The sequence below is a fragment of the Diadema antillarum genome, unplaced genomic scaffold (assembly GCF_040938485.1).
Source record: "Diadema antillarum isolate AM-2024a unplaced genomic scaffold, OU_Dant_1.0 seq00000583_RagTag, whole genome shotgun sequence".
NCBI classification, from domain to species: Eukaryota; Metazoa; Echinodermata; class Echinoidea; order Diadematoida; family Diadematidae; genus Diadema; species Diadema antillarum.
The window spans coordinates 398,719-421,213 of record NW_027271517.1 but is presented as its reverse complement, the minus strand read 5'-3'; the positions used below and the strand labels follow the sequence as shown (position 1 = coordinate 421,213).

The 22,495-nt window shown below is 38.7% G+C and overlaps 1 protein-coding gene across 1 annotated transcript in view; it reads right to left on the bottom strand.

The window, feature by feature from the left end:
• Positions 1-22,495, bottom strand: part of LOC139735525 (nucleoredoxin-like) — a 48,112-nt gene that overhangs the window by 4,709 nt on the left and 20,908 nt on the right. Inside the window, exons 3-6 of the mRNA XM_071646284.1 lie at positions 13,477-13,568; positions 11,586-11,790; positions 2,843-2,931; positions 1,647-1,737 (exon numbers count right to left, since the gene is read on the bottom strand). Of these exons, the coding sequence (XP_071502385.1) occupies positions 1,647-1,737; positions 2,843-2,931; positions 11,586-11,790; positions 13,477-13,568 (477 nt within the window). The remainder of the gene's footprint in view (positions 1-1,646; positions 1,738-2,842; positions 2,932-11,585; positions 11,791-13,476; positions 13,569-22,495) is intronic.

Genomic DNA, 22,495 nt, shown 5'->3' with positions numbered 1-22,495 from the left:
ATGGATTTGTTAAACCTCCTAGGTTCCATGACATTTACTCCTCCGAGAACTGCTCACTATCAAATATCTGCAAGCAAAACCGAACAAATTCCACCCACAAACATAACCCTTACCCCAATCCTAATTCTCACATCAAACTAAACCAAAAACCTATAACAACCATAGACCTAACCCTTAGTCCCTGGAGAAAATAAGACTAGAACAACTGTCGCATGTGTACAGTTGAATTCACTAAAGTGGGTAGTTTGTTTGTTTGTTTGTTTGTTTGTTTGTTTGTTTGTTTGTTTGTTTGTTTGTTTGTTTGTTTGTTTGTTTGTTTGTTTGTTGGGTTGGGGAAGGTTGTTTATAAGGCTTTAAAGTCATCCCACAAGTTGAAAATGTGTTGATTTTTCATTGACAAAACAAAATGACAGCTGTAGTCCTTTGTTTCCATTCTTAGTCCATAAACAAACAAACAAAAAATGTTCTCTCTTTCTTCATCAAACAAGCTCTCTTCTGGTAATCATTTTTTTTTTTTTTAAAGAAGTAGAGATGAGAGGGAAATTTGTATACACCTAACATAAAAGGTGTCATCACTATGACAAGGACACTCTCATAGTTCTAGACTGCAAGATGCATCAGGGCAATCAAAAAAAAAAAAAAAAAAAAAAAAAAAAGAAAAAAAAAAGGAGGAATTGAAATAAAATGTCTCTGCACAATCTCATGTGGAAAAAACATACAGTACTTTGAAGTGCTGTGCCATGAAGTTTGAATACTGCAAAAGAATGTTAACTCTCCCGGCAACTGGGCAAATATAATGCAGCTGCAATGAACCAATGGGGATAACTTTGGTCTGTCGCTATGGATACAAACTCCCACAAATTAGCCACAGTTGGAAAGTTTCAAAATGTCAATGTCACCATGTGGGGCAGGGAGGAGGACAAATCTGCACCCCAGTGAGTTAAGATCTGTAATTGTACCACATGGGCAATAAGAAAGGGGGAGGGGAGGAGAAAAAAAAAATCATGTTCTGTAAAAGATACGTAGACTAAAAGGAGAATTTACCAGAAACTTATATTGAATTTAGTGAGGGCAGAAATATTAGTAATGAAAACACATCAGTAACAACATAGGACAATCCTTTCAGCAGTTTCACACTTTTAAAGTTTGATTAGATCCATGTGCCATAATTACTGGATAAGAAGAATACAACAGTTTCATTTTGTCACAAGTAGTGAAACTACATAAGAACTTTGGACAAAAATTTACTTTTTCTCGCATAACAAAAGAGCACTTGCCTTACATCCTTCAGAAGTCAAAGGAATGTTTACTATTCATAAAAATCAAAAACTTTGTGAAATTCGCTTTAAACTTTCTCAATATTGTTGTACTATCTTGTCATCATACACTGTTGTAGTCTTCCCATTTAGGCATGAAAGCCTATGGATTTTGCCAAAACTATAAAAATTCATAACTTTTGAAAGGAGTCTCCAAATTCCACTTATGTGTTCAACTACCTTTCTTCTTTTTTTTTCATCCACTCATATGTACATATGCGTGGTATAAAATATGTACCTGTATTTAATATGTTCTTGTATTGAATATGTTCCTGTATTGAATATGTTCCTGTATTGAATATGTTCCTGTATTGAATATGTTCCTCTTACCTGCAAAGAGGATGAGACAAGGCTCTTCATTGATGACTCCTGCACTGAAGGAGTCCAGCTCGCAGCATGGAAGTGGATACCATGGAAACTCCTGCATCAGAGGAGAAATGTCAGTAAACCATTTTAGCAACATACCATGATGATGATGATGACGATGAAGATGATGATTTTGAGGATGATGATGATGAAGACGTAGAAGAAGAAGAAAAAAAAAAAGGAAGAAAAAAAAGAACAACAACAACAAGATGAAGAAGATGAAGATGAAGAAGAAGGAGAACAAGAACAAGAACAAGAAGAAGGAAAAGTAGATGATGATGATGATGATGATGATGATGAAGGAGATGATAACAATGATGATGATGATGTAGGTGGTGGTGGTGGTGGTGATACCAGCAGTGGTGAGGGTAGTGGTACTGGAAGTGGAGGTAGAAGTGACGATGCTTATCATAATGATGGTGATAAGGTGATGATGATGATGATGATGATGATGATGATGATGATGACAAGAAGGACAGATATGATGGTGACACTGTTTACATCATGAACATCTGGGTAACTAAAGCCTATATTTGTGTGCACACTCCCATCAAAACTCTACCAAACTGAAGACAAACCTTGTCATCTGGAATCTTGCATTTTACATCACAAATACTTTAATCATTGAAACTGATTTCTGTTATATTTTGTTCATTGTTCTTGCATTACACTGATGCAAAGCAGCCCTTTCCTTTCAAGTAATTATTCTATCAAATCGGGAAGGGGGCATTTGGCATTAAAAAAAAAAATATTTAATTCAGATAAAACTTCCTCTTTATTTGGTAATGCGAAAAGACCGACCTTCTCTTATCTTCTTCTGCTTTCACTGATTGCAAGAGGTGCACACTTGAATTTTGGGGTCAAAGTGAAAATTCATGCTTTGAATAGTGTGAAATCATAACCCAGGTAAGACATCATTTCTGGTCTAGATCAGCTTACTCCCCCCCCCCCTTTTTTTTTAGGGGGGGGGGAGACACATGACAACTCCCCCCCCCCCCCCATCTATTCCACCTCCAAAATTACCACTGCTACACACACACACTGAAAGGCCAGCACCTACCACACCCCTTTTCAAAAGTGGCTGTGTGGTGTGTGCGAGTGTGCATGCACCTCACCCCACCTCAAAGCCCCCACCCCCTGCCCTCTCCTTGACCTTTCACCTTGCCCTCTGGATCCTTCATGATGCGACCTCTGCCCTCTGCTGTGATGACCTTGCCCTCAGCATCCAGGATAATCAGGGATGGAATGCCTAGGGATAGGAGGAGGGATAAACAAAGAGTTTGTTTCCAGGTCACTGCCATAAACATGTCAACTTAATTACAGACATGATTCCAAAGTGCTATAAGATTGCATCTCTCTTCTTTCTATCTCTCTATATCCCCCTCTTTCTCTGTATGTCTCACTATCTCTCTCCCTTCTCTCTCCCTCTCTCGCTCTGTCTATCGTTTTCTCTCTCCCTTTTCATGTACTGTACGAGCTGAAATTTTCGCGGTGATTTTATTTTTGCGAATTTCGCGAATTGCCTTTGAACCACGAAAATAACAACACGCGAATATAACGCGCAAATAAGCAAGTTCAGTTAGACCCTTGCAACCGCAAAATTAACAACAGGCGAAAATGTCCTCCAAGTAGCAATTAGCGAAAATATCTGTACTCGAAAATTTCAGCTCGTACAGTAACCTGTATCCATCCACTCATTTACCTATCTATTAAAACATCCTGCTATCAGTCCAGAATGTAAGTTTCTTTGAACCAAACTCTACTGATACCTGCAATATCAACATTGTATTATATGGGTACATACATATACACTGTATGCACATGTCTGCATATACCAGTAAAATATTTACGCCATATGCCAGTTTATGTCGCTGCTGCGGTAGTGTTTATTGCCTTATTTTTAGGAGGAGACATTGTGAGGCAGCGATCTGCTGTATGAACTTGACTTTTAACTCCTGCCTCAAAGTCATTCCCCTTGGGGAGCAGAGCGGCTCTGAGCTATGATGAACCGTCTGGAGCTGTGGCGGGGAAGAGAGGAGCATAGGGGTACCAGTCTGCTCATGCAATGGGGGGGGGGGGGGGTAGGAGGGACGGGAAGGAGGGTTCAGCTCAGCAATTTTTTACAAGTTTGCTAATAATTTTGAAGCATACCCAGGTTGAAGTACATGTATGAAAGCTGATTTTTTTTTTTTTTGAAGTGGATAAATTGATAAAAATATGGCAAGGTATATGATATAGGCCTATAGGCCTACATATACTGTAAAAGTGGATATTTTCGCGCGACTACCAGTAATTTTTCACGCTCAGCGGGGTAAGAAGAGTTTCTCATGTTTTTTATTCCGCGGAACCAAGACATCAACTACTGGAACATGTGGCAAGGAAAAATATTTACGTGCTTTTATTTTCGCGCTAGTTTGAGGTTGCACGAAATGCACGAAAATTTCAACACCGCGAAAATGTCCACTTTTACAGTAGATGGAGTGATGTTTGGTATTAATTTCTATACAAAGAATCAGAGACTTTTGGGATTCATGTCACTGCAGACTAGTGACACATATGACTTTTTGGAGCACAGAAATGAAACTGGGGGCGGGGTAGGCAAATTGTTTTTTTAATTGGCAAAATCCTTACATAGATACTCCATTAGAATATCAGTAATGAAACTTTTTTGGGGGCGGGGGTGTTCTAAACTTGTTGACACTGATGTTGAGTGGTTTCTTTGTGTACTTTTATGATTGTAGGAAACAGAACAAACTGGCCTTTCATTTCACTTACAGATGAATAAGAAGACAAGAATATATAATCTGGTCTAACTATGTATTAAAAAAGACGGTGGAAAAATATACAAAAGACATAGAAATTACTGTTTGATATAAATTTAAACATGCACAAACACAGTGACAATATCATACACACATACACACATGCACATATAGTGAACAAATAAAATACAGATATGAATGAATAAATGGACAGATAGCAAATAGAAGATGGATATCTATCTACCTATCTAAATATAAATATATTTGTCCATGTGTTGGTATGATAATTTTATCAAAAACAAAACTGAAGCAAAGGTCATGCTGTATTCACCAAGAGTTTATATGGTACTCAAATTTTCCAGCAATTCGCTCTTTCTCAAGCATTGATATTGAGAGAACAAAAGCAATTGTTATTGTTATTGTTCTCTTAGTACATGTATCAACACTTGAGAAAGAGCGAATCGCTTGAAAGCTTGTTTGTCGAACTTAACTATTGGTGAATACAGCATGAACTTTGTTTCGGTTTTGTTTTTGATGATGATGATAAAATACCTAGATAGATCCTTGTCATTTGATTGGTTGTTTGCTATTGCTCATTCGTCCCATTTTACGATTACGTCATCATTCATACAAATACAGCTCCATTTACCATGCAACTTTGGATCCATACAATTTCCTCCATTGCACGCACACCGAGAGCTCGGCACTCTTTGCATGTAAAACGCTTCCGTTTGCAGTGTGTATGCCACAGCGCGCTACCATACAGCGCTCAGTGAGCACTCTCTCGATCTCAGATGCCTCACATTCTGTTTCTCACATATCTGTTTCTCTTGATACGCTTCTGTCGAAGATCGCTGTCTCTGTTGTGCATTTTCGTTTGCTATTTTGTCTTCTATTTGTTCATCGTTTCCATTCCGTTTTGTCCCGTACAGCCTTTTCTTCAGTAGTTGTTTTGCTGTCTAGTCTTGTTTCATGTTTGTTCGCGTCTGTTAGTCTTGTCCATCCCGTTTTGTCCAATACAGCCTTTTCTCCAGCAGTTGTTTTGTTGTCTAGTCTTGTCCTATGTTGTTCACGTCTATAATAGTAAGTGTATTTATCTGTGAAGCTAGTTCCCAGTGGGCTTCCAGACTTCTTCCTCTTTTTTTTTTCCTCTCCTTTTGTATTTATGATGCTTCAATCAATCAATTAATCTTTCCATTGATGTTATTATTCCAGAGGGGCCCACATTCTACAAGCTCTGTCTTTTTAGTGGGTCTCTCCATTTTTCGCACTTTAAGCAAAGTTATACATGTACTTTATTTCGATACTACAATATATAATTACTACAAGGTCCTCCTCAATTGTTTTACATTCTTTTCGATACATAATGTTCTGTTTACCTTATTCTCTGTCGTCAAAAGAAGTGTAACTTATATGTTTTGTCGAAAAATGAAATAAACTTTGAATTGAATTGAATTGAATTCTCTCTTGTTTCTAAATTCATAAAACATCAAATGACAAGGATTTATCTTTTGTGATATATAAAACAAATAATTAATGTTTTCATTCATGCAATGGACAGAATATTTTATTCGGTGAAAGATGAAATTATTGATCCATTCACCTCATGAAATAGTCTGTCCATTGCACTCATAAACAATCATTATTTGTATAATATAGGCCTATAGATAGATATTGTATTGCTGTATATCTCTTGTGTGTCTATCACATTTATGTATCCATGTTAAATGTGTGCTCTGTATATGTATGTCTCTATATGTATGTATCAATGTAACTTGTATGCATGCAAACAAAACAAATTTCCAGAAATGGACAATAAAATCGAATTGAATTGAATTGAATTGAATAGACAGATACAGATTGATAGATTCAAGATGAGACACAGACACACAGACAAACAGACAGACAGAAAGACGGACGGACAGACAGACAGACAGACAGGCATGTTTGAATTATATCACTGGGAGGGACAGTGTATTATCGAAAGGATCAACACCCCTGGAACACTCTCTCACGTGAGGCCAGCATTCATGTCTGTGCCACTGATCTGTGCGATCTGGGAGCTATTCCTGAATGTACATTTCAAATTGCTTCTGCCACCAAGTTTCGGGCGAGAAATCAAGTCCATCTGTGGCCTAGCCTTGCTTCAAGACTGTTGCACTAGTTGTTTCTTGGGTCCTCTATAATCAATCCTTGGGTTAAAGGGTGTGTACAGTTCTGGTCGAGGTGAGGATTTAGCTTTTAACATTTTGTGAGATATTCAGAAACCACTCTATGAGATGTCATAGAGCATGCAATTCTAAGGGGTATCAAAAGTTTATTTGATGAAAATCGGTTCTGAAGCGGCCGAGATATCCAAAAACAATGTGAAACAAAGAGATCCTAATAAAGTTGGGGCATGTAGTCTTTTATTATTATCACTTTTTGGAATATCTCAGCCATTTGAAAACCAATTTTCACCAAATAAACGTTGAATCCTTCTTAAAATTACATGCTCTTTCATATTTCATAAGAGGTTTCTCATAATCTCACTTAGGATTGTAAAACCATGAATCCTCACCTCATCCAGTACTGTACAGCCCCTTTAATATCAAGTTTTCCTACATGATAGCTAAAAACACTGAAGCTAAATGGCTACAGTAAGATTCAGTTAAATGCATGAAGATCATCCATATTAGAAATGAAATGCAGGTATCATAGAAACATTATAGAAATATTAGAAAAGAAATACAGATATGAACTGCTGGCTTTAGGCTAGCCATGACGAAGCTCATGTTATCGTCTTCTTGATGTGTTCTTTCATCATGGGGCAGCTTGCATCTGTCTCTTCATATATAACTGAACCTGGAATGGATTTGCAGCTGGAATGTCACTTTTGTTGTTGTTGTTACTTTATTTTGTTTTACTCTCTTCCTTTCCTGTTTTCAAGGCAGTTGTGTGCATATGTGTATGTATTCATATGTGTGTGTGTGTGTGTGTGTGTGAGTTTGTGTGTGTTAGTTTATGTATGTGTGTGTGTGTGTGTGTGTGTGTGTGTGTGTGTGTGTGTGTGTGTGGATGGGTGGGTGAGTGTGAGGCTGCACACCATTCTGAACTTGCCCTCGACAGAGACCGTCTCTGGGTAGACAGATAGCTTTCAGAGGTACTGTGTGTGCCGAGGACAATTTTCACAACTGTCTACACCAATGCGTGAGCAGACCGACTCAGAGGATGGGTTAAAGGGAAACGAGAGCAGCATTATGCATTTAAAGGGATGGTACAGTATTGGTAGAGATGACAATTGGGCTTTTAACTTTTTGCGAGATACCAAGAAAACACTCATGAAATAGTACAGAGCATACCATTTTAAGAGGATTTCAAAGTTTATTTGATGAAAATTGGGTTAGGAATGACTCAAACATCCAAAAACAATGTAAAACAAAGCGATCGTAATAAAAGGTAGGTCCCACACTTTATTAGAATCGCTCTGTTTTGGATATCTCAGCCATTTCAAAACCAATTTTCATCAAATAAACGTTAAGTCCTCATGGAAGTACATGCTCTTTCATATTTCATAGGAGGTTTCTCATTATCTCAACAAAAAATGTTAGAAACCTGAAATTAGGTCTTAACCAAAACTGTACGATCCCTTTAAGTCATGTTCGATGGTGATTCACTGCTCATGAATCGTTTTGGAAAAACAATTTCTGATTCTTGTTTCTTGAATTTGACCTTTCTTTCTTTTTTTTAATTGAGAGTTTAATCAAGTGAAAACTAGCAAACATTTAGCAATGATTCTTTCAAAAGTCAGCGTCAAGAAACTAGCAACAAAAATGATTTTTTTTTAAAAACTTTATGTAGACTACTAAAATACAAGTCAGCAATTGGATAAACATAATCATGAGATGGTAAAATATCATGATGTGTGCTCGAAGGGAAGAACATGGTGTTATGTTGTTCAAGGGGGGGGGGGGACAATTTTGTGGACTATGATTAAACCCATGTCATACGATAAAATAAAGATTTTTGTGGTTGAGAAATGTTAGGGACATGGCATTGTGGGGAGGACAGAGGGTACAAGCTCCATCAACAACAATTTGAACTCTTTGGAGAGAACAAAGGAAACATTTTTGAAGCCACCTTTTTTTTTCACTTATTCCCCCCAAAAATGCATAAAGTCAACCATACAGAAGCTCAAAGATAATGGCTGTTTAGTGATGCAACACACTTTATATCCCACTTCAGCAACTTTCCAACACTTATGTGAAGAAGCCCCAATGCAATGCAACGGCAACACTTGATCGGACCAGGTTTGTTACGCCATTATGTTTAAGCATGCAAATCAATGTGTGCTGTTTATTCAGATGATTGTGATTTATTAAGCCTTTGACTTGACATAATTTTTCTGTATTACTACCTTATGGGCAATTCCATGGGAATGTGGACATGGCACTAAAATTTCAACTTTATCACATTGCAAAAGAATTACTCATTATGTATTACCCATATATTGAAGTTAAAGAAACTCAAAGAATTATATCAATCGGTCAAATATTTCCCGAGAAACAGCTACAAATATTGAAGACAATTTTTCAGTCATCCAAATTGCTAAAATGCATGCTTAACTTGATATAATTTTTTTTAATAGAAAAATTCTGCTAGCACTTCAATTAATTTATTTTAAAGAAGCAAATTGGTTCTACTTCAGTCTCCCATGAGGAAATTTTTATGCCACCTTCAATAAATTCTAATCACCACATGAAAGTTCAGCCCTTGAGCCATGTAACGCGAGTTACCGAAACAAGAAATATTTTTCATTCTGAAGGAAGCAGTGGAGGTAATTTGTTGGGAATCATAATTTTCTAAATTCATCACACCCTAATACTGTACACAGGATGTTGACTTGAATAAACACTGTTATCACATTAAAAAATGTCAATGAAAAGTGTAACGCGAGTTACCATGTAACGCGAGTTACCGGCATGTAACGCGAGTTACCAACTATAAACACAAGTTTCCCCCAACATAAGCAAATTTTAGCACTTAATTGAGCTAGATTGTGGTGAAAACAATCAAATGCAGTGCTATACACACTATGCTGGACTGAAACAAAGGAGGGCAGCCTAATAAACTGTGATTAGCATCAAGACCACTGATCACATGCCACATTGAAGAGTCTAGCCTGGCTTTCACTGCATACTGTACATGTATCCAGCAGTGAATGAGACCATTAGATTTATCTTTTGAATTTCCTGCATCAGTATTACAGAATTTTTATTACAGAATGCTATAAAGCACAGCAAGTGTTGGTTCTAATCCTTGTTTGGTGGTCTACTGAAGATGACACCTGTCCGGAGATCAGGAGGTTGTGGGTTCGAATCCTGCTCAAGTATGTATGCCCATGATTTTTTATCATGGCTAATAATAAAACACTGATCAATTCAGTGAGCTTATTAACGTTGATGTAGGGCAATTTGTCAATCAGTTGCAATGAAAACATCTCAACGGAAGAATTTCATGAATTTGAATAATTACGCAGTACCCACTGCATGTTATAAGGATTAGAACCAGCACTTGCTGTCAGGCGAAAGCACGGTGGTCTCGTGGAGATGACACCTGTCCGGTGATCAGGAGGTCGTAAGTTTGAATACTGCTTGAGTATGTACGCCCATGACTTTTTTTATCATGGCTACTACTAAAACACTGATCAATTCAGTGCTTATTTACGTCGATGTAGGGTAATAAGCCAGTTCGTATACACTGTAGCTCATGTACACATTGGTACAAATGACCTTTCTTTTTTCTCAGTTGGTTCGGCACTTCACTTGTTTTCAAAGCAGCATAATGCATAAGCTTGCATGACATAACAATTTATGGAACTTCTCTTCAAAAAAAGAATGAAATTGCATTTAGATCAGGGGATCAGAATACTCCCATCAGTTTATAATTTAGCAGGCATCCATTTCATTGTTTTGTATTGAATGCAGTAACAGCTTATTTCCGTTTATATTGCAAAATACCATTCTTGCTGTCAGGTGGATGTGCTGGCAAGCATCGTTTAGATAAGGATCGCATGAATAATCATCGCATCACAGATGCTTATGTCAGTGAATTTACAAACCAAAATGCCTGTTCGTACAAATGATCTTTTTTTGCTCATGCACAAAGTGGAATTACGAACTGGTCTTTTTGTCAATCAGTTGCAAAGAAATGTACTAGTTTTCACTCCTCACAAAGATAGGATTTGAATTTTTGAAAGATTGTAAGCTGTTTCGTAAACTTGTATATAGGGTTTGATACTTTTGTTTTGTTTTAAAAAGACTTTCAACATTTTTCATCTTTACACTCTGAAACTTACAATGTAATAATACACCTACATCATCTAGTATATGTTCAAACATATTCAAGGTCTCTATGAGGAGTGAAGCTCTTATTAGTCTTAAACACACTCTTCTATTGGGTTTATTAGTAAAATATTTGTTTAACATTTATTCGTTTTACTATCTACACAGATAAGCATCTCTCAGATTATTCAACACAAGATTCAGTGCCATCAGAACAATTGTATGTCATCAATTTGTGTCACCCTATGTTAGTGGACATAATGTAACGCGAGTTACCGTAACGCGAGTTACCGACATAAAGGCTCCCTACATTTTTCCAGGTCATTGTTACTCAACTTTGATATTGTTAATTTATGAGTCCTAACCCACTATCAATTCAAGGTAGGAAAACTTTTATCAAGATTGTCTAGTATGAGGAGACTTTCCAAAAAGAGGTCTTCATAGAATTGACCATGTCCTTTTTGTGTAACGCGAGTTACCGAAATTAAATGATTCAAGAATCCCAACATGTTTGTCCTTTATTTTTCTTTTTGGATTCATTTAGTTGGTGTATGTCTACTTAACCCATGATGAAAAAAGTAACTTGTAGATCCTACCAATTACAAAGATATTGGCACATTATCCCAAAAATGTACCCATTATTTGTAACGCGAGTTACCGTGGAATTGCCCTTATATTTTCAACTTTTTTTACAGGTAAGTAGAAGTAATATTCGGGCAAGTATTTCACAGCAAATTTGAAAATCTACATGCCCGACCAGGTAAGTGGTAAAATAAACTTATGTAGCACCCTGCAAAATGGCATAACTCCAGTCCTACCTGCCACTTGAAACACCTTGGCCAGCTCAGCTACACGCGGGTCGCCGTAGGGGATCGCGAGCCACGGCATGTCTTGGAAGTACTTCGTGAATGACTCCTCCGCCCTGTCCCAGGTTATGAAGATGATCTCAAAATCTTTGCCATCTTCCTTCAGCTTGTTGTATGTCTTGACCAGTTCTGGAGTGAAATTTCTACATGGTGGGCACTGTATTTCAATGCACATACAGAGTATATCAATTATACATGCATGCATATATTTACTTAAAGGACAAGTTCACCTTCATAAACATAAGGATTGAGAAAATGCAACAATATTAGTAGAACACATCAGTGAAAGTTTGAGGAAAATTGGACAATCGATGCAAAAGTTATGAAGTTTTTAAATTTTTGTGTTGGAACCGCTGGATGAGGAGACTACTACAGCTTGTGAGTCATATGCGTATAAAGTATAAAGAAAATGTAAAAGAAAATTCAACATATTTTCACTTTTTTCGCATAATAAAAGAGCACTTGACTTGCCTCTTTCTAAAGGCAGGGGGAATAATATTACCCATAACATTTGTCGGTAACGAGTCAGGGGAATGTGTGCTTTTTTCAAAAGATGGAATTTTGTGAAATTCTCTTTATATTTTCCATATATTGTTGTACGCATGTGACATCTAAGTTATTCATACACTGCAGTAGTCTTCTCATCCAGCGGGTACTGCACAAAAACTTCAAAAATTCATAACTTTTGAACGGATTGTCTGATTTTCCTCAAACTTTCAATGATGTGTTCTACTAATATTGCTACATTCTCTCAATCCTTATGTTTATGAAGGTGAACTTGTCCTTTAAATTCATGTGTGTGTGTGTGTGTGTGTGTGTGTGTGTGTGTGTGTGTGTGTGTGTGTGTGTGTGTATACATACATGGGTATGTTTGTATGTTGATCTCAAATTATAGTTTTCTGCTCAGAGCTTTTGAAATAGTAAAAAGAATAAGAAGTGACAGATAAACATCACTCTCTTACAAAATTTCTCTCCATCTCTCTGTCCTTCTGTATATAATATCTGTCTATTCATCTTTCTATTCACATACCTACCTATCAATCTTTATGTAAATATATATTCATTCATTTCACTATCTTCTAGCTAGGTATATATATTTTCATTCATCTACTGGCATACCATCTATTTTCTCACTCTGGTACCTATCTCATCTGTATTTATACTTGGACCTTGGATTATGGCTCATTCACAGTGGTCAAATGTTAAAGCAAATATTAAAAGCAAAGAAAGCAACAGAGAGAGAACACCTACAACCCTAGAGCTTCTGGGGTCCTCTGCGCAGACCCCAGCAACAAGGGGCATTGTGCAATAACATAAACACACAATGCCAAGATTTGTTGCCTTCCAAGTTGTGTACTGACAGAGTGGGGCAGCACTATATATATTTACTGTTATCATCAATGAACTAAAATGCACTGAAGACAAACCCAATTTAGCAATCTTAAAGTTATAGTCGATAGTTAGAACCACAAGACATCTTAGGGTTTATGCTCTCTCCAGTAGCCAGGGGGTCCACACTAGTAGTTTCGCTGTGTATGGCACAATAAACAACAAGCTTGTGAGTTAGCGTGAACCTCGCTTCTCTTTCGCATTTGGGTCAACCTCCAGCTGCGCTAATTGTACGGGCATAAGGTCAGGTAGCAAAAACTCTGCACTTCGGTGTAATCATCGAGTGGGATTCGCTCATGAGTTGTACATAACTTAAAGTTTACGTGGGCGTGTGAACCCGCGTCATGAATTCACGAGCGGAGCTATTCATCGACAGTTAAGTTTTCAACCTAAACTTGAAGTTTGGCGACTGCATGTGAACGTAACTTTAAATTGGAGGATGATGGAATCTTACCCAGTGTGCAGAGAAGTAGAGCCCAGTGATTTTATCCTTGACTTCAGGGACTTCCTCCTTCTTATTATTGATCAGCTTCCCTGGAATCACCTCTGTGTGACGAGAAGGAACAACACAAGCAGTCTGGCATCAATTCATGTGCTTGAGTGCATAAAACGATGGCAACTTTACAATATTTTGAAGTCCAAACATAGTTTCAGAAGGGCTCAAAATTCATTTTTTTTCCACCTTTCCTTTGGATCTTACTCGCAATACATCAAAAGGATCTACCTAGAAACTTACCCATTGGTACCTGGTTGATGGGATTCAGGTTGACACAAAGGTATTATAGAGCATTATGTCATATTATTTCTTTATGCAAATAGGTACATTTTTGGAGAAATAATTGACAGTTCTCCAGCCTAAAGAGAACTATATTTTGGGTTTAATGGTAACTCTACACATTAATGGTAACTACCATAGTGTCACAAAATTGCCTAGAGCACCGCTCTCACTGTAATGGATCAGTCCAGGGTTGTGCACTGGAGTGTGCACTGGAGTGTGTACTGTACTGTAGGCATAGGTCATGTGTTAAAGTACACAGGTCATGAGTGTGTGTGTGCCTGACCCAGTGTCAGGTCAGTATAAAGTTTAGTGATGTGCACTTGTCTTGGCAGTTGTTGATGAGTTTGTCCGCGGATCGCAGTGGGGTGAAGACTGAATCCTGCCAGGGAGGTGCAGGGAGGTGAGTTGTCTCACCTCCCTGATCCTGCCACGGTGCTGTTTTGGCTGCAATACTGTTTACTGTACTTCTCTCTTGCTATGCTCTGTACTTGAATCGACATACACTGCAGCTGTATTGGAGTTGATCCTCCTCGATTAAACACATCGGAACGGTATGTACCCTGACTGTTGACTCATTTTGTGATGTCTTGGCCTACATAATAAGTGCATGTAGTGGGTGCTCATTGTTGGTGGTTGCTCTGATGTCTCCATGAGCGAGGGTGTGAGGTGACCTAGCCCGACCAGACACTGTTACGCTATGTACAGCGACTGGGCTGTGTATAGTTAGAGGTGACCATGAATGAGTGAACGATGAGCTGAGGTGCTTGCCAGCCATATACTTTGGCGAGTATCCCGATTGAGTGGATGAAAATACTCAGTAATAACAAAGAGGCAAATTTGTTACAAATGGTGGCAGCGGTGGGATCTGGCCGGCATTTGAGTCGCTCTCACTCATGAGTCTATCCTTGCAATAAGAGCGAGTATATTTCAACTCAGATATGAAGCAATAGTTGCTCAGAGGTGATGTTGAAACATAATTTTCAACTCAGATATGAAGCACTAGAACTAGTTGCTCAGAAGTGAAGTTGAAACGTAATTGAAAGCCTTCAATCAATGCATGTCATGATGTGATACAGGCTGTATCTGTATAACAATGAGTTGCACTACGGTACAGTGAAAAGCATTGGTGCTCAGAACTGATGCACCCAGAAATAGCTCAGACACTGAATGCTATACAAAATTCACAAGCAAGTGTGACCCGTAAGCATGTACCTGACAAGTACACGTAAAGCATAGCATATGCTCGTGTTGGTGAGTTAGTGTTGCTCATTAGTTAGTGTTGCTCATGAGTTATGAGTTGATAGTGTGCTCGTGAGTATAACCTGCTCGTGAGTTGGACTTGCTCGCAAGTTCGTTCGTGAGTGCACCATGCTCGTAGGCCTATGTGAGTCGTGAGCATGCACTGAATATGTTGTAGTACTTCAGGTGGTACTGAGTAATTCAAAGGGAATGGTAGCCTGTATTGGGTTATATCTGCAGAGATATCAGATCAGTTTACTGATACACAGATAGATGAAAAACAATGGCTCAATGAGGATGAACACATGAGAAAGTGTTGTTTGTGTTGAGTCTGGAAATAAGACCATAACAAATTCAGAGAACTGTGATAAGCTCAGACAATGATGCATTTCATCATGATTTATGGCTGTTTCCGCATGTAATAGTTTCTGACCAATTATTTGAAAATTCTGGCGGTCTGATGGTTTTGGGTTGAAATAAAGACTGACTCTGCAAACAACGAAAATGGAAAGTCCTGAAGAAAGGGTACTGGAGGTAGAGAGAGAGATTGCGAAACTGAGGGAGGCACTTAGCCGTTCTAGGATGGACAAGGAACTACTCGAGTGGGAAATGGCTCGAGTAGAAGATCCAAGAATGGAACGACAGGAGGATGCTAGTAACTCTCAGGCAAATCTCTGCACAAGAGAAACTCCAACTCGAGCAAAGGAATTTCCACAGAAATTTCGTGAAGTCGATTCTGAAATTAGATTCAAGTTGCCTCAGCGTAAACAGGTGAATGAGACAGGCTACATGTCGATGGAACCACCAACCCAGACACCAATAAATCAGGGACCAAATTTTGCAACACACCCAAGGCCCAGCATGACATTTGGCATGTCGACACCGATAGTGGCAAACACAGTGAATGCAGGGCCCCTGATTCCAGGAAACAGGAACATGCCAGCTAGCAATACAGCAGAACACACCCCAATGCAGAGACAGAGCAACCAATCATCTCCAGTGGGTTATGGGCAAGCACATGGATACCATGTCAGTGATGTCGGCGTACCTCTACCCCACACACCATACCCAGGAGTGCATCAGAGACCATTACTAGTACCAGATAGATATAATGGTGAGTCATCTTGGAACGAATACAAGCCGCACTTTAAGGCTTGTATCAAAGTTAACGGCTGGAATGACTTCCAAGCAGCAACATTTCTGACAGCAAGTCTTCAAGGAAGGGCACTGAGAGCCAACATGTAGTATATGACACCCTTCGTGTGCAGCATGACTCATACAGTGAGTTGGTAAGACTGACGAGTAATCACTTCTTATTATGGAAGATTTGAGGAAAGACCTTACAAGAAAACGACAAGAATCCTGAAATAAATGCAACATAGCTGAGTATAACATTAGAATGCAATTTTGACCTGGGAAGAACATGGCAATTTGGATGGGCTATCCAAGTAACGCCAGAGACAGAGCGGCCAAGAGTAAATGGTAAAGCATACTAGAGATACTGACAGTCTTATATCACCAAGTAAAGGTGAGCAGGCAGATGGTCAGGGGTATAGCAGCCAAATTTTCTCTGTGGTGGCCGTATACAAGTGCTAAAGAGATGTTCCGGTAGAAGATGACATGGAGGGGTGGCTTGTAGAAACCAAGGAAGACAATCAGATGTGACCAGAGTGGTCAGGCATTTCGCACATGTTGATGTCAGCCAAGACATATTGGTCCCGGCGGGAACAGCTGGAAGTGCATAAGGGTGTATTGCATGAGTAGACATTGGGAGGCAGAGTAAAGGAAATCTCTGTGGAGGCATGTTGTATTGCCATTGAAACTCCAGAACAATGCCTACGTGTAGCCGAGGTGCATGCTGGTCCAAGGGATGGATAACAATATGGGCTGAAAAAGATGTTAGCTGAGTATATAGGCTAGGTTTTACAAGCCAGGAATTACAGCTGATGAGGTGCGTACGAGTATCAGAAGGTGTGAGTTGGGTGAGCGGAGCAAGTCTCCCCCGAAGAAGGAATTGATACCTTTGGGGTATATCTCACAAGCTACACTCTGATGAAGGGACCAAGTTTAAGTCACAGTTGTCTGCAGATAATTATGTCTCTTCTACTTTCAGCAAGAAGGCCAAGAGTGATGATTAATCCAAAGCCTCATTCTTCCCATCAAGCCAAACAGATTTCCACCGGGCAAAAGGGTAAGGCACATCTGCTACATGGTCATGACAGAGGAGATCAAGAACATGATCTGAGCCAGCATGACCAGGTCGCAAACATGCAAATGCAGATGGGCTATCACGCATGCAGTGTAAACAGTGTGGAAGAAAGGTAGAAGAGGTATATACTGAAGTCCTGACTACGTCCCAAGTCACCTCTCCAAAAGATGACATAGATGGAAACGTCAGAGGTATTACTTCACAACCTGCCTTGACACTGTCAGACATACGAGACGCCCAACTAGCAGATGAAGACTTCAGATGGATGATGCTTGGGAGACAGATGAGGATGCCTATTGACCTGACAACTTCATCACTAGACGATGAAGAAAATGTCGCAGACGACTACGCCCACATCTCGCCCCAGCCGAAAGCCTTTGGCTTTCCTACTACAAAGCTTGAATAACCAGTCGGCTAGCGGCAGCGACACAGATGAGGAAGATACACCCCCACCCCGATTGCGCCTACCACCCTTCTTGCAAGTGCGGTTGAGAAGAAGATTATCCGCTACTATTACGACGGACGCATCATCCGACAGTTCGATTCCACAATAACTTACACTGTAAAGGTCCCTAAGGACTGGGACAACAGCGTGGAATGTAATCACGCTTTGTCGAAGAAGTAATAGTTAATGCATGGATTTGTTCCTATGTACATTACTATGCATGTATAGATGTTCTATGACCGTTTATTTCTTTTCTGAACCTGTTTCTAACCTTACCTATTCTCCTCTTCTCTCTCTCTTGCTTGTTCTCTCTCTCTCTCTATCTCTTCCTCTCTCTGTCTCTGTCTCTTTTCTATTACAGGTTATATGCATTGATAAGGTTGATATGTTGTAAGTATTGTAAATATGGTACACCAGTATTCAAAAACTTTTCTGTTTTGTTAAGTAATGCTTTTGTTATGCCTTGGTTTTTTTGACACTTGGTAAAGGAATACTTTACAAAAAGTTCGGTTTGTATGAGTTCTCTTTGCAGTAACAAAAAAAAAAAGTTTTGCCGATCATATGAATTTGTGTTTACATTTGCAAGTGCAAATGATAATTGCCTTTACACTTTTTTTGTCTTTACACTAAAGTATGTGTTTTTATACAGACTTTCACTCTCTTCTAACTATGTGTTCATGTATAGTGTACACATAAAGGTACACTTTTTGTCTGTTGTGTATAAAGCTTATTCCAAAGCAGGTTTGCCAAAGGAGGAGTATGGCTGACATGTATATGAACAGGTGCATAAAAAATTAGTTTATATGTTATATGTATGTTTTTAGAGGAACAAAGGGAACCAGATTTAAACTTAGCTTTTTACATGCCAGGTGTATGTTTATTATGTTTAAGTCTGTTTGTTGATAACACTGTTGGAGAATCTTGTCAGCATTATTCGAACGAGTGTTTCATTATCTTGTAACCTTTGTCTTGAAGTTCGCTGTTGTTGGACTTAGAAGAAAAAATTTGTGCAAACAGTTAAAACATTTTGTTTTCAAATGATTACTGGAAGATTGAAATTGTCATGTTATGTCTTAACTTACCCTTCTCTACTTTCCTGCTCTATCGCCTGTCACTTTTGCTTTTTCCTTTTCGACTATCCGTACAGGTTCTGCCTCACATTTCCCCCTTCTCTTTAACTATTTCTGCTCACTTTCTCTGTTGTCTTTCTCTACCAGAACGATTTGACAGTTGTGCGTTGTTACCATTAGCGAGACATGATTTTGTTTTGTATTACATGTATGACGATATCTGGAGTTTAATTGCTGCAAGTTCCTCAGGTGTGAACATGACTTTTATGAAGAAAGTTTTATGCTTGTATTCACATTTCTATATTGTTGTGCCAAGTGATACAGGGTGTTTCAAGATGCAAAGTATGAAAGTGCCATACGTATTCTGAAGTTTGATACCTCTTTCAGTGCTAAACAACTTTTTGCCAAACATTAGTGTGTGACAGAAATATTTTCGATACGCTACTGTATATGCTACGTGAGAAGGTATATTTTTGTATGTTACACTTGATGCCTTAATTGCCATACGTGTGTTGGTCAATCGTACCTCAGAGTTTGTAAATAGTTTTCATTTTGTCTTCTTTGAAAAAAAATAACGTTCTGTGAATTTTGTGGCGTTTTCAGATAATTTGAAACTGGGACGTTTCAATCTTGGTAGAGGGTTGTGTCACAAAATTGCCTAGAGCACCGCTCTCACTGTAATGGATCAGTCCAGGGTTGTGCACTGGAGTGTGCACTGGAGTGTGTACTGTACTGTAGGCATAGGTCATGTGTTAAAGTACACAGGTCATGAGTGTGTGTGTGCCTGACCCAGTGTCAGGTCAGTATAAAGTTTAGTGATGTGCACTTGTCTTGGCAGTTGTTGATGAGTTTGTCCGCGGATTGCAGTGGGGTGAAGACTGAATCCTGCCAGGGAGGTGCAGGGAGGTGAGTTGTCTCACCTCCCTGATCCTGCCACGGTGCTGTTTTGGCTGCAATACTGTTTACTGTACTTCTCTCTTGCTATGCTCTGTACTTGAATCGACATACACTGCAGCTGTATTGGAGTTGATCCTCCTCGATTAAACACATCGGAACGGTATGTACCCTGACTGTTGACTCATTTTGTGATGTCTTGGCCTACATAATAAGTGCATGTAGTGGGTGCTCATTGTTGGTGGTTGCTCTGATGTCTCCATGAGCGAGGGTGTGAGGTGACCTAGCCCGACCAGACACTGTTACGCTATGTACAGCGACTGGGCTGTGTATAGTTAGAGGTGACCATGAATGAGTGAACGATGAGCTGAGGTGCTTGCCAGCCATATACTTTGGCGAGTATCCCGATTGAGTGGATGAAAATACTCAGTAATAACAAAGAGGCAAATTTGTTACAATAGCAACACTATTCCACAGCCAATCAAATGCAAGATATCACTGATGGTTACCATTGATAAGGTTATTATAATTTAATGCAACAGAGCTCTGGTCACTCCCTCCCTGCAATCAGCTGCAAAGCATATATGGTGCAACCTCCCATCTTTCACTGCTCTGAAAATCAAATACACTGCACTCTCATCTGCACACCAACAATAATGCCACAACAACAACAACAAAATGAACTCATGCATTTTTTTCAAAGTTTTGCCCCACCCTTTCCATCCTCATGACGAGCTATAATGTCACAGAGAATTCGACCTTAACTACATGTATATGCGGATATTAAAAATCAAATGCAGAAACATTACTACAGATCACATCAGTGAGGTTTGAGGAAAATCAGGCAATCCACTTAAAAGTTGTAGATCTTTAAAGTCTTGATTAAACCCATGTACCACCCTTACTGGATGAGAAGGCTACAAAAATCAGTGCAATTACAGTAGAACAAATAAGAACATATATATAGAATGCCGCATATTTTCATTTTCCTTGCACGACGAAAGAACACTCCACTTAGCTCTTCAAGAAGGCATGAAGAGTATTATTACCTTCTTCACATGTCAGGTAATATGTCAAAAAATTTGTACTTTTACCCCCAAAATGGATATTTTATTTTCATTTGCTTATCATTGCATAGTTCTGAAATTTTTCAAATAAAAAATTAAAACTTGAGACCTTAATACATGTATGTGGAGTTCACGTACTTCAAAGGTTCAAAATCATAATCACAATTGCATTGTGATTATCATTATCAATATCATCATTACTGAATAATAATCATTAACATATCACTACCATCATCATTCCCATTATCATTATCAATAAAGATTGAAACCAATACCAAAATCAATGTCAATATCAATTTCAGTACCAATATCATCATTACTACCATCATCACTGTCATAGTACATGTAATATTCCCTTTCCTGAACCACACATTGTATGTGATATGGATGAACGTGGTCTTACTATACTGTAAATTGACTCTGTAACATGCTTATTTCAAGGCCAACAGCACTCCCAGAGGGTCACGGTCCTACCCTCTAGTCGCTCTAGTCGCTCTAGTCGCTAGTCAAGGGACACCCTGGGATATTACACAGCTATGCTCTGATCTCTACCCCCATCCCTGTGCAATGCGGGCTAATGCTTGTTATTTCAAAAAGACATGGTTGGGGCTGATGATCACTCCGCACATACTTGAAATTCCACCGCAGCATAAACCTGCTGTATCGCAGTTGAGCAATCATATCTTCTTCTTTTCTTTTCTGTTTTGTTCTGTTTTTTTCCCAAAGAAGAGCCAGAGACCCATTTCATCGGCAATTCACCTGATATACCCTTGATCATGTGTTTACATTGTGTAAGTACCTAGGTCATGACATGCAGACAAAATCCTCCCCATATTGATCATATGTGACTATGCATCATAAAACCGATAAAAAGTCGCAAGCGCAGATTTTGTGTGAGGACCGAAAATAGGTGAAATGGATCAACCCATCCAATCTGGAGCTTTTCATGTTTTCTAAAAGAGCATTTCTTCTTCTTCATTATGCTAAAGTTTGGGATCATAAAAAAAAACATGAAATTGTGTTTTTAACTGTTTATCTTGAACAATTTTTTTTTTTAGAACAGTGTGATTAGGTGTCTTATAGAGTCCCGTTTTTATTTCTAACATGTATATACTTTTCACTTTCAACTCTAATAACTTTAGAAAGGATGATGCTACTACTTTGAAAGTTGGCATAAATCAAGGACAGAATGTGTTAATAAAGCATGCTCAATTTCATCTTAATCTGATAATCCCTTCATTGTTGTTGCTCCAGTGGTTTACATCCTGTTTTTTGTTCCATTCATCTCACAGCTAGCATGCCTTGCCAGACCCTGTACTTCAATGCCTCTTTTCTCAGTTCACACTTCTACAGAGTGTGTGCTGTCTTTTTCAATATACAGATAGGTTCGGAGAGCCCATTTGAATTGGGTTATATGTCATTGTACAGCTTAAAGTCTGCTCTTAGAGAATCTCCTCTTAACTAAAATCCATGTCTGGTGACTATTTATTGGTTTTGTGATGCAGGGTCACATACATGTATGGTGACTGTACCTTTTCATAGTTATAAGATGTGCCTATTGCTTTGGATATTGTTGTTAAGTTTATTTTGAAATGTGTATAGAAGTTTGCTTTCTGCTTGCAACAAATAAACTAATAAAGGGAAAATATCCTCACAAAAACCCCAAACAAACAAACAAACAAACAAAACACTGGAAACATCACATCAGCCATCATCACTGCCATATCACTGGTAACACATTCTAGAACATAAACTGAGCTTGCCTACACCT